General features: G+C 38.2%; 1 protein-coding gene across 2 annotated transcripts in view; it reads right to left on the bottom strand.

Annotated features, from left to right (window-relative positions):
- Nucleotides 1–6226, bottom strand: part of LOC143740638 (ADP-ribosylation factor-related protein 1) — a 93556-nt gene extending 87330 nt beyond the window's left edge. Inside the window, exons 1-6 of one of the 2 annotated variants that reach the window (XM_077232636.1) lie at nucleotides 5900–6215; nucleotides 5448–5535; nucleotides 5284–5366; nucleotides 5097–5178; nucleotides 2820–2890; nucleotides 1966–2066 (exon numbers count right to left, since the gene is read on the bottom strand). In XM_077232636.1, coding sequence (XP_077088751.1) covers nucleotides 1966–2066; nucleotides 2820–2890; nucleotides 5097–5178; nucleotides 5284–5366; nucleotides 5448–5535; nucleotides 5900–5992 — 518 coding nt within the window. In that variant the 5' untranslated portion in view covers nucleotides 5993–6215. Of the gene's footprint in view, nucleotides 1–1965; nucleotides 2067–2819; nucleotides 2891–5096; nucleotides 5179–5283; nucleotides 5367–5447; nucleotides 5536–5899 lie in introns of both variants that reach the window. The other variant, XM_077232635.1, reaches the window with a different exon arrangement.
- Nucleotides 6227–13211: the final 6985 nt, after the last annotated feature.

A 13211-nucleotide genomic window follows, 5' to 3' on the forward strand; every position in this document is an offset into this window, starting at 1 on the left:
ACACACACTGTTTAAACAACCAGCAAATCCAGTGGAGCACAAGTGTAGAGCAAGAAGTACTGGATCTTTTCTGTGCACGTGAGATCAGTTAATGCACACACTGGGTCTCATTCATGAAACATTCGTAAATATACGAGTAAACATGCGAGTAAAGAGACCTTCCCGAAAACTCTTCTCCTGATTCACAAATACTTCGTAAACGTCAGATGTGATCGTGAAATGTGTGTGTGTGTTAATGAATTCCAATCAGTCGTGAATGGGATGCGCGTGCACGTTCGTTCTCAATTACCATAAATCCCGCCCATTAAATCCGACTGACAACTATATATGGGCATCATTTTATGACATGAATGCGAATGAAAAAGAAAAAATTCTCAGATGCAGAAATTGAAGTTTTATTATCAGAAGTTCATTCAAAACGCCACATTTTATTTTCAAGCGTACATAGTGGCGTATCGGGTCCTAAAAGCAGCATATTACAGATGCAGTCAATGGAGTTTCATCTGTTAATCGAACATTCCCAGAAGTGAGAAGAAAATGGTTCGACATTAAACTTGAGAGCAAAAAACGAATTAGTTCACTTCGGAAAAATCGTATTAAAACTGGAGTAGGACCACCATCGCAGATGCTATTACTAGCTCTCATAATAAGAAAAACCGTATGTAATTACTATATATAATATTTTTTCAAAATGCTGTGTAAATATGTACCCGATTTAGGTGAATTAAATTGCAGCCTTATTAATGAGCAAAACGTTCGTGTGTTAAGCGCACTATTTACGCGTGGCTGGGAGCAGGTGTAGATTTCTTGCGTACCAACTAACATTTGGAAAATACAAACATTTTAATGAATCCGAAAATTTACGCCAGAACCACTTTACACACAATTTACACAAAAATTCGTTCAGCTCGTGTTTGATGAATGAGACCCATTTAGTCTAGATTAGAACTACAATAACCATCATGTTTACACGACGCCTCATCGCTTACTATTTTTCTCAACATTGGGACAAGAGAGCTGTCGGTCAATAAATGGGAAAACAAAGTAACTTGCGTTAATTATTTGAAAAAGTAACAGATATTTTGTTTTATATAACGCATAACTTTTAGGGGCTGTGCAACGATTAATCGCATCCAAAATAAAAGTTTGTGTTTACATAATATATGTGCACTATTATTTGGTATTTATAAATACACACACATGCATAATATACATGCATGTGTGTGTATTTTAGGGCTGCACAATATATCGAAATATAGCAAATGTATATATCGCGACATGCATATCGCAACAGCATGAACAAAAGACAAAGAGAAAATCACTCGCTGCTCTCGGCTGAATAACTTACGTAGCTTTAATAAAAATCAGGATATATTTAATTAATAGAGTGAAAACTAAACAGTGTTTTATTTTTACATTTGATTATTCAGTTTCTGTTGTTAAATAATCCTAATGTAGGATAAGCCGAAACCCTGAACCCCGTGAATACACTGATGTTAAAATAACACTTCTAATGCGTCAGTAAAACACTGATGTTCACTTTCAGAAGTTGTAGGGATGTTTTCTTGTCACAAAAAGAATGTGAAACACGTAAGTAGGTTATATAATTTTAAAGATATTTAAGTTTATTTTACACGCTTTAAGCATTATCGTATCGCATATCGAATATCACAGTTATCGCATATCGCACTTTTCTTCAATATCGTGCAGCCCTATATACAAAATAATTGTACACACACACATTTATTATGTAAACACAAACCTTTATTTTGGATGCGATTAATCGTTGCACAGCACGAATAACTTTTCTGGTTACTTGAAAAGTAATCTGATTATATAACTCAAGTTCCTTGTAATGCGTATCCCCCAAAACTGCTTAAAGGTCATAAACACAGTTTTTGATGTTTCCTCAGTGTTTCGGTGTGTCTCCACTGAGTGCACTTGAACACAGAAGACGAGACGTACCCTGATAAAGCACAGCATGGCTGCACCAGACAGTCTCTCTTCCCGATTCTGGGAGCGCAGTCACTGAAAGCCGTCTTAATGTCGGGGACAGACATGCAGTTCTGAGGAACACAGATTCAGATTATTTCATTTAATGCCATGTCAGCATTCAAAGCTATGTTCATGGCAAAAATTCAATTACAAACATCATTTAAATACAATAAAAACAAAAACAGCAAGTCATATTATACAAGATTATTTCAATTAGCATATTTATTTAACATAATCCAAAACCGTTTCAGGCATAATCTTATTAAATATGTCCTTAAATGAATAAACTTCATAAAAGAGCATTCTGCTTGTATTAAGTCCAGGACAATCTAATAAAATTAGGGCTTTGTGAAAAGATTAATCGCATCCAAAATAAAAGTTTGTATTTACATAATATATGTGTGTGCACTGTGTAGAATTATTTTGTATATATATATAAATACACACACATGCATGCATACATTTAAGAATTTTTTTTTATTAATATATAAAATATTTATATATAATATAAATATGTACATGCAAATATTTCTTAAATATATACATGCATGTGTGTGTATTTATATATATATATATATATACACAAAATAATTCTACACAGTGCACACACATATATTATGTAAATACAAACTTTTATTTTGGATGCGATTAATCGCGAATAATCTTTTCACAGCCCTAAATAAAATGTTTGAGAGATAAGGGAATCTTGCAAAATATGCATAAAGTTGGGTCTTCCTGATCAACACAAGACAAAACATTATTACACTGGAAATGAAGGAGCACAGCGCCACCTAGAGACGTGACCGCGCACACACACTTCATACCTCGACGTCTTGTTTGTTTGCCAGTACGAGAAGAGGAACTCCTTCCAGAACTTCACTGCTGATCATTTTCTCTGAACATCAAGTCAGTTCACATTAGACAAGGCTTCAGTTAAACACTTTTGGTATAAACTGCACAAGTTCCACCCGATTAGAAAGTCAAGTCATTTCTATAGGGCTTTATACAATAGAGAAACACAGAAATAAACAGGAAAACAACCCAATCAACGAGGCAATCAAATATATGAGACAAAATCAAAAATCTACTATAAAGCAGCAACAGAAGACAATAGTGTCGCAATTCAGATTTGGGGCCTGTACCATGACGGTAGTTGAACAAACTCAGGGTTACAGGATTAGTTTAGAGTTGACAAAACCAAACCAATCCAACCAGGCTTTGTTGGTACCATGATGCTGATCATTAACTTTCTCTGTCAACTCAGACTTTGATCCTGAGTTTAGGAGTTTAAGTGTGACATCAGTAGCGAACAGCCAATCACACGTTGAGAAAGAGTGAAACTGAGATTCATTTCTCGCGAGAGAAGCAGCGCAATTCACTTATTAAATAAAAGTATTAAAATAGTAAGATTTTAAACAAATTTACACAGTAAGAAGAAAACAGCGGTCTATGAAAGAGGACAAGTAAAACAAAAGGTCTGGCTGCTGTATATCAGTGCAAGTAAAAGTTGTGAAGTTATTTTATACAGCTGATAAAGGTATAGAGAGAATTGATCATTTAAGCTCACATGTAGTCATTTTATAGCTTCATCTATTGATGCTAAAGCGTATTTATATTACCTTTATATATTTATTCATTTAAACTGCGTAATAATAATTGATGAACTAAAATTGTGCATGTGTGATTGATAAAGGGTATAATAATGACATGAATAATATCTAAATCATACAAATTTATTATTCTAAATAAGCATCACTTAAAAGCCAGATGATTTTGTCTTTAAAAATCATTTGCTATGTAGTGACCTTTAATTTGGAGTAGAAACAGGTGGAGTGACTTTATCGCATCAGACATGTGACACTTTGCTCACAGCTGATTGGTCCAAGTTCGGTTTGCAACCTCTGACCTGGAACATAACCTGACCCGGACCAGGTTAGCCGTGGAGCGTAAGTTACTATGGCGATGAACACTGCTAAAAGCCAAACCACTTTCATGGTCCCTAAAACCCAGGATTGACGCAAACTAAGCTAAAACATAGCTGGCTAGCCACCTAAACCGGCTTCATGGTATAGGCCCCATTTCAATAACGGAGTAGATACTGCAAAATTATATTTATATTTCATTCTGTTTTGTTCATGTCACTTAGAGTAAATCTTTTTTTTTTTTTACTTGAAATCATATATAATAATAAAAAATATAATAAAATAGGTCTTTTTAGGTCGATTTCCTTTAATGTTATGTAAAAATGTATAATATATATATTTTTTATAATATTATTGGTAACCGTTTAAAATAAGGTTCCATTATTTAACATGAACTAACAATGAAAAATACTAAATCTTAGTTAATGTTTATTTCAACACTTACTAATATATCATTAAAATCAAAAGTTGTATCTGTTAATATTATTTAACGGACCTTGAGAGAACAATGAACAGTTGGATTTTTATTATATAATGTAAACAATGATTAATAAATACTATAGCAATACATTTGTTACAGTATTTATTAATCATTGTGAACATTATAAAACAAAAATCCACCCGTTCATTTTTTGTTCAAGGTCCATTAAATAATTTTTAACAGATGCAACTTACTAATGATAACTAATTGGTCCTTATTGTGAAGTGTAACCGGCATTTATAATATAATATAACATAATATAAAAATAAAAAAACACGTGCTTTCATGTCATATGAAGGATGACCTTTGCATATCTTTGTGTGCACTTCATAACCATGTTTATATTCTTTATTCTCTGCCAGATTATGATTATTATATACCAGATTATGCCCTGTTTCTCTCCAACGCATCAAAATAAAATATCATGCATTTGATGGCATTTCTTACAGCACTTAAATTTCCTTTATTTTGGATGACAAAATATGACTGTTATTATAAGACTGAAATATTAGATCAGATAACCACGTTCAAACGATTAATCAAACGTAATGACAGGCCTAAATCTGCTTCTGACCGCAGTTTCTGAATGAAAATATCTGAGCATCTCTTCTGCTGACGTGAAACTTTGTGTGACGTTATATGAAAAATGCTGCTGATTGTTCATGTTCTGATTGATTCCTCATTTTAGTAAAACTCACCGAAAGCCTCCTTCGACTCGCCCAAGCGCTCCTCATCGGTGGAGTCAATGACATAGATCACGCCGTGACATTCTGCATAGTACTAAAACATGGTAAATATGACATTACAAACAGATTAGTTCTTCTGTATTGGATTTATATAATGCACTCAAGGAAAAATCAGGATCACATTTAGTGAACATGTCACCTTGTCCCACAAAGACTGCAGTTCTTCTTGTCCTCCAAGATCCCAAAACATCAGACGAGCTTTTCCCACATCAATGGTGCCGACTGAAACAGACAGAGAAAACGAGTGAAACTACTGCTATGTTTATATTTGTTGTCTTCAGTTTTACAGCATGCATTACTCACTGTTGAGGCCGACTGTAGTTGTGATCTTCGAGAGGTTCATGCCCTTGTAGTTTTTACTGAATTTTGTTTTTGTTTGTTCCAGAAAGGTCTACAATATTCAAGAAAATAACACAGATTTGTCTCAAAACCTTATTAGCTGCCAACCTAAACTGCACTTTTGAGCATCATATTTATTCTAGGAACTAAATAAGCAGGATACTAATACAGAAACAGTGTCAAAACCTAGTGTGCAACCCTAACTAGTGAGAATGTTAGTTTACTGCAGTCTCAAATTCTGCATTATGGGGCATTGTAGTCTTAAAATTTGATTAGCACCCTACCTAGACACCACTTTCCAAGTTGCCTACCTAGGAAAGGTTATTGTGCATCATAAGCCCAAAATGTTACTAAAGCAAAACTGCTTTTGTGGAACTGTTTTAGGCGTGAACTAAGTTATTTACTACTAGTCTTACCGTTTTCCCTGCATTGTCCAGACCGAGGATCAGGACGCAGTACTCGTCCTTTTGGAACACATATTTGTAGAGACCCGATAATAAAGTGTACATCCTCGATAACAGACTATTTACCAGCTTACATCACAAACACAGCTAGCTTAGCTTAGCTGCGGCGCTAAGTAAACAACGTAAACAGTCACGAGCTCTAGTGAAGATTGCGATAGAGATCACGGTGTTTTTCTTCTTATAAATGCAAATATGAATTCAGTGATTGAGATGGAATTTGTGAGACTCTGGTTTGCTGTTTATGTCCATGTTGGCAGCGGTCAGTAACAAACGCTTCCTGGGAAGTTGTTGGCGAATTTTAGTGCATTGTGGGAAATGTAGTTCATCATCTGTTCGGTGGCAAAGACGGAAAAATCGTTTATATATATATATATATATATATATATATATATATATATATATATATATATATATATACAGTGCTTGCTGCACTGTGACACCTTCAGTTAAAACTCATAAATTATAGTTTCCAGGTGTTTCATTTTATACAGAATATAATAAATCAATCATAAAAGATGATACAGCTGGTTTACACTTTAATAACCCAGACAGCAACATAGTGTCGGCCCAGATCCGGCCCACATCTGGTACACAAGGAACACTATTGGTTAAAGAAAAACCCTAAACCTAAAATCATATGCAGAAAGACACAAGTGATAGTGTGTCGCCCCCTTATGGAGTTTGATTGTCACTGCACAGCCTGTGATGGTTCCAGGTGACATCCAGCTCGTTGTGGGCAGACCTGGGCTGCGTTCCAGTCCAAAATTGTCGTGCCCTTCACTCGCTAACTTCCCTCCGTCTCGTTCACTTGGATGTACGTCAATGCTTACGTTGCACGAGTGCTCACTACTGGCGGAACCTTTGCAAGAACGCGCTAAGCCCTTGGTCACTTAGAATCCACTATGGGGTTGATTATTTATTTTTTTCCCTTACTTTTTTTTCAAAAAAAAAAAATTATTAGTGCAAACACACATCTTTTAGAAATCTAGAACATTCCCAACAATGTATATCTTAAACAAGTAATTAAACTTGCCCTTCAGCTCCAGCTCTGAGGATATAATGGCCCGAGGGTTTTTATCGGGTTAAATATTCTAGATCACATTATGCCTAAATTACATCCAGAGAGGAGGAGCAGGACTTCACACTCCACACATGCTTTCTCTACAAGAATCAGGTGTGGTTTCTTTCATCAACAACCCAGACAGCAACATAACGCATAACGCTATAAAATCAGAAACAGTATAATATCTAATAGATATAGATAGATAAATAAATCTAATTTTAGAACAACTCATTTAGATTTTTGCATTGTGACATTTTCATGTATTTTGTTTCCACATTTCGAAACTTAAATTAAGGCTAATTTTATAGGCCTATAGGCTATATGTAAATATGAAATATGAAAATAAAACTCTAAGAAAACTCTTTATCTATATTTTTGAATTACCCATTTAATTTTGCAGTGTTTATTGCTCGAAGGAAATGTCGATAAACTTAATTTAATTTTCTGCCAGAACATTGTTTATTTTTCTACTGATTTGAGTTGCATATATAATTTCCTTTTATTCTTTTGGATTTTGATGTAAAATAAGACCCAGATATCATTATAAAGCATATGAATTTATTTTATTCCCCCAGATCTGGATCGCATTGTGGAATCCACGGTTAGACAAAAACACGAGTTTGGAAGATGGATTCATGATGGACTCGTTCATTGTATAACATGTGTAATGAAAATGTGTTCATTGTGTAAAATATCAGAGGAGCTTCACACTCTCCTCGATCTGTTTTGCACTAAAAACTTCCAAAAGCACTTTCTTTTCAGCTCACCTTCTCCCTCGACTCATAAATCCATTAAAACTACGTCCATGGAAAGGAAATGTTTCTTCATAGTGAAGATTCTCACCTGCTTTCATTTTGCTTTATCAGTTGCATTGCAAGAAATAGACATTTCTATGGCAGAATCTTCTCTTTCATTTGAGTTCAAACCTCTCGACTCTGAGTTCAAGCACACATTAAACATCGTTCCCTGGAGAGGAGAGACGCTTTCTCTGAGACACTCAGCATCCATCAGTGCATCTGTGGCTGGAGCTCCAGAACCTTCCGGCAATATCCCACATCCACATCCTTCATCAATGCCACAGTCAGCGTCCATCATGATATCCCTCACACACACACACACACACACACACACACACACACACACACACACACACACACACACACACACACACACACACACACACACAGACACACACACACACACACACACACACACACACACACACACACACACACACACACACACACACACATGTAGTGTTTGGAGTTTTCCCGCAACTGTTCCAGCAAACTTTTATTTGTTCAATAATTAAATTGGTTAAATAGAATTCAAAATAAAGATTATATTGATGATGTAAGTAATTATTTTGAATTCTATTTAACCAATTTAATTATTGAACAAATAAAAGTTTGCTGGAACAGTTGCGGGAAAACTCCAAACACTACACTCTCCCCTCCTAAATTTCAGCAAACTTTAAGGCTGTAGGAGAGACATTTTCCTTTGAAGCGGGATACCCAGACAATAGTCATTCAAATGAATAGCAAAACATTTTGCTCGGGAGAAATATGCCCTTATACATATTACCATATATTCCCACAAAAAGTACTTCTCAAACCTATTTAAAGCTCACTCAGTTCTGTTTTCTGATCGGTTCTCAAGGTCAGCTTAATATTTGACTTCAAGGATCAATTCAACACTCTACCAAATTTGACAGAATTTTGAGCAACTTTGCAAGAGGATCTCTCTGCCCCGACTCAGTCAATATCATACTCATACACTCAAGCAGGCGCCTGACAGGTTTCACTAGCCGTCCTGCCCTGGTTCTCACTGTTCCTTCATTTGGTTTCAAGGCAGTATCTGCTAAAGTCACTGTTCTTGGGGACTTTCTCTGTGCGTGTCCACTTTTGCAACTTGAGGCTGGATGCTTGAAGCTTCCAACTGATCTGCTCATTGAACTGGCATCATTTGACATGACAATTGATTCAGCTGGAACACTCTGGTTGCTCACAGATTCTTGGAGCCCTTCCCCATTCCTGCAGCACAATTGATCTGGTTCGAATTCATGTACACCATTGTCATCATCAGACTGCTCACTGTCAGAGTTCATATCCCTTGCTTCATGTTCATCACTAGAACTTTCAGTGTGTTCACATACACTTCTGGTAGAAAGATTCTTCTCTCTTGTTTGACTTTCACAGACTGATTTTTCCAACTCTGTGACACGTTCTTTGGTCTTCTTCATGGCACATTTTCCAGTGCTCTGAGGTGCTTTGGGGCCTACACCTTGAAAAATCCATGCAGCTGTTCTACTGATCCTCGATTCTCTTTCCATGCTGAGCAAAGATCTTTGGTCTTCTGTTTGATATCTTTCGTCTTCCGACACTGTTGATAAGACTGTCGATTCGATGTCCGGCTCTTCCAATGGAAGGAAATTGACTGGGAGGAGGAAGTTACGATGGACAACCTTGCTGTTCTTTGTTGTAGGATTCTCAACTCTGTAGATGGGCATTGATGGATCTTTCCATATCACTACATGAACTGCTGAGTCCCACACGTCCGCCAACTTCCCTTTTCCTCTTTCCTTTTTATTTACTAAGAGAACACGGTCTCCAACCTCCAGAGGAGCGCCCTTAGATCTTTTGTTATACCCTTTTGCCTGTTTTCTCTGTGCATCAGTAGTGTTGCTTTTAGCAATATGCACAGCTTCTCTGAGATCTTTCTGAAGAGATTTCACATACTCATCATAAGTCTGAACATCCTCATTTCTGAGGGCACTTCCAAACATGACATCTACAGGTAACCTTGGAATCCTTCCAAACATTAAGTAGAAAGGCGCAAACCCTGTTGTTTCGTGGGTAGTACAATTATAGGAAAACGTGAGTGTCTGAATGATTTGTGGCCACTTCTCCTTTGCTCGAGGAGGCAAAGAGCGGATCATGCTACCAAGAGTGCGATTAAATCTCTCAGTCTGACCATTGCCCATAGGATGGTATGGTGTGGTATGTGACTTTTCAACACCAGACACCAGCAACAACTCAGCGATCAATTTGCTCTCAAAATTTGCACCTTTGTCAGAATGTATTCTCTGTGGAAAGCCATACACACAGAAAAAGTTGTTCCACAATTTCTGAGCAACTACTTTGGCTGTCTGGTTGGGACAGGGGAACGCATGGGCTAGTTTTGTGAAATGGTCTGTTATGACCAGAACATCAATACTCTCTCCATGTGTTCCTTCTGCAGACCAGAAATCTATACACACAAGCTCAAGTGGTGCATTCGTTCTGATAGACTCTAGTGGCGCTCTAGCCTCAGGTTCCCGCGTCTTTCCGACAACACATCGTTTACAGTGCGAGACATACTTCTTAACATCTGTGTCCATTCCAGACCAAAAAAACCTCTGGCGTACAAGATGAAGGGTTCTGCTTTGTCCTTGATGGCCTGCATCGTCATGAGTTCCTCTGAGAGCAACAATTCTCAGTGACAGTGGAAGTACAAGCTGATACCTGACTTTACCGACCCGATCTTTGGACCTGCGGTACAGTACTCCATCTTTAACTTCAAGCTTTTCCCAGTGTTTCAGAAGTCTCATTACTGGAGCAGTTTCATTGTCTCTCTCTCTGCGTGATGGTCTCCTTTTTCTTTCGATAAAGAACGCGACACGGGACACCGTGGGATCTGCTCTCTGCTTCATCCGTATATCCTCCATAGAGAAAACTGGAAGAGAGCTGACACCTCCAAGGACAAAATTATTATTCTGGGCTAGATGAACACTATGAACTGAACTGCTGGCTTCCCAGTTGAGACAGGACTCAAAGACAGCTCTCACCCCTTCACTACTAACCACCTTCAGTTTTTCACCATGGGAATCCATGCTGCTTTCACCCATTTGATGGTGCACATTCACTGATAACCGGAAAGTTTCCTGTATGGTCTCAGAACTCACATGTTTAGATTTAATCTCAAGCGCATCACAGACCTCTAATGTTCTGGCAAAAGGTCGGCGGCTCAAAAGATCAGCAGGGATGTTCTTGGTACCGGGTATATATCTCAGGTCAAAATCAAAAGGGGCAAGCTTAGATACCCATCTCTGCTCGCAGGCATCTAGTTTTGGCTTTGACATAATGTACGTCAGGGGATTGTTATCAGTCAGCACTGTAAATTGAGTCCCCTTCAACCAATGGGCGAATTTATCACAAACTGCCCATTTCAGTGCATAGAACTCTAACCTATGAGCAGGGTAATGGGACTGGGCTTTTGACAGGGTCTTGCTTGCAAAAGCGACTGGTCTAGGTTTTGTCTCACCTTCTGGAATCTGACTCAAGACTGCACCAAAACCATCCATAGATGCATCGGTAGACAAAAGAAAAGGTCTGTGGAAGTCTGGGTGGGCAAGAACAACGGTATGAGAAAGTGCACGTTTTATATTTTCTACAGCTGTGTCACACTCTGCAGTCCAGTCTTCAGGTCTTAAACGCCTAGGTTTGGAAACGAAGGGCTTCTTTTGTCCATGTCTCCTCCCGATTTTCTGCCCGGCAGTCAGTTTAAACAATGGTTTCGCTAAAGTCGAGAGGCCTTCAATGAAATGGGAATAATAATTTGCCATCCCAAGAAAAGACTTTACTTTGGTTGGTGAAGGAGTCTTTCCGTCTGTTTCCATCAGATCAGTGGATTTAATGTCACTGATTGCAGACACTTTTGCTGGATCGGCTGTTATGCCACTCTCAGTTACAATATGACCCAAAAACCTGACAGTTTTTCTCAAGAAATAGCACTTCTTTTGTGCCAGTTTCAGGTTATGCTCTCTAAGCCGGGAAAACACCATCTCAAGGCGATCAAGCGCTTCCTTCTCAGTTTTACCGAAGACGAGTAGATCATCTAAGTAGCAAAGAAGCGAAAGGAAGTTCTGGTCTCCAAAGATAGATGTCATCATGCGCGAGAACGTTGCTGGGCTGTTACATAAACCTTGAGCCATACGGTTATATTCATAGAGCCCTACTGGAGTTGTGCATGCTGTATATTTCCGATCATCCTCATGGATTGGAATGTTATAGAAGCCCGATGTTAGATCCATGGTGCTAAAATAACTATTTCCTCCTAATGATGCGAGGGCATCAGCTTGATGGGGCAAAGGATATGCATCCTTCTCTGTCCTTTGGTTGAGCCACCTAAAGTCTGTACATATCCTTAACTCCCCAGATGGTTTCCAAACTAAGACTAAGGGTGACGCCCATTCACTGTTTGATTTTTGAATGATACCGCGCTCCTCCATCTCATCCAATGTTTGTCTCAATTTTTGATAATGGGTGGGTGGAACCCTTCTGTAAGGCAGTCGAAAAGGCTTCTCATCTTTGAGTCGTATCCGATGAACAGTGTTCTTTACTTCACCACAATCTAGCTTGTCACGAGAGAAGGTACTTTCATACTGTACTATGAGGTCAGTCAGCTCTCCTTTCCAGTAATCACTTACTTCACAAGACTCAATGTCAATTTCTGTCAGCCCCAATTCTCTCAGCTTGACTTTATAGTCAGACTGCAGTTTGCTTTTCTCATTAAGCTCCTTAACTTGAACAACATTCTGCTGAACCCCTTCCTGCTGGTATTCTGTACTTTTTCCTGCGAGATCTAGTTCCTCTAGCGCGAGGCATGGGTGCACGTTAGCTATTTTAGTATTGCGGCGCAAAACAATGGGGCGGTCAATCATATTGATCACTCTCATAGGAATCCACTTATCACCCCAGAGTGGGCAAACACTGCGAGCTACCATAACATTTCTTGGTGCAGAACGGGAAGTGGAGGGTTCGAGCATTACAGTGCTTCCAACAGACAAGGGAACTTCTTCCTTTAATCTTCCCCAAACCAAATGTTCTTGTTGTGGCTCTAGTGTGAGACATTGTCTCAATACTACTGTGCCAACTCTCTGTGGTATCTTATCTCCATGCCAGCGGTCAACATTAGAAAGCACATTCAGCAAGGGTTCTTGAACATTATCTTGAACTGGCTGAGATAAGCTTTTCCAGTACCACTCCGTTTTCCTCATCTGCCGAGTCACATGCCTGATGACATTCGATCCAACGATCATTTCATCTTTTTGACCTGGGACAACTAGAAAGTTGATTGTCATCTTGCATTCAAGCATATCCACACTCAACTCATATGTACACTTTGGTTTTGTTTCATTCCCTCCACAGCCAGTAAGTACTT

This window comes from Siphateles boraxobius, unplaced genomic scaffold (assembly GCF_051911475.1).
Source record: "Siphateles boraxobius isolate OS27281-9 unplaced genomic scaffold, OSU_SipBor_1 179, whole genome shotgun sequence".
Lineage (NCBI taxonomy): Eukaryota > Metazoa > Chordata > Actinopteri > Cypriniformes > Leuciscidae > Siphateles > Siphateles boraxobius.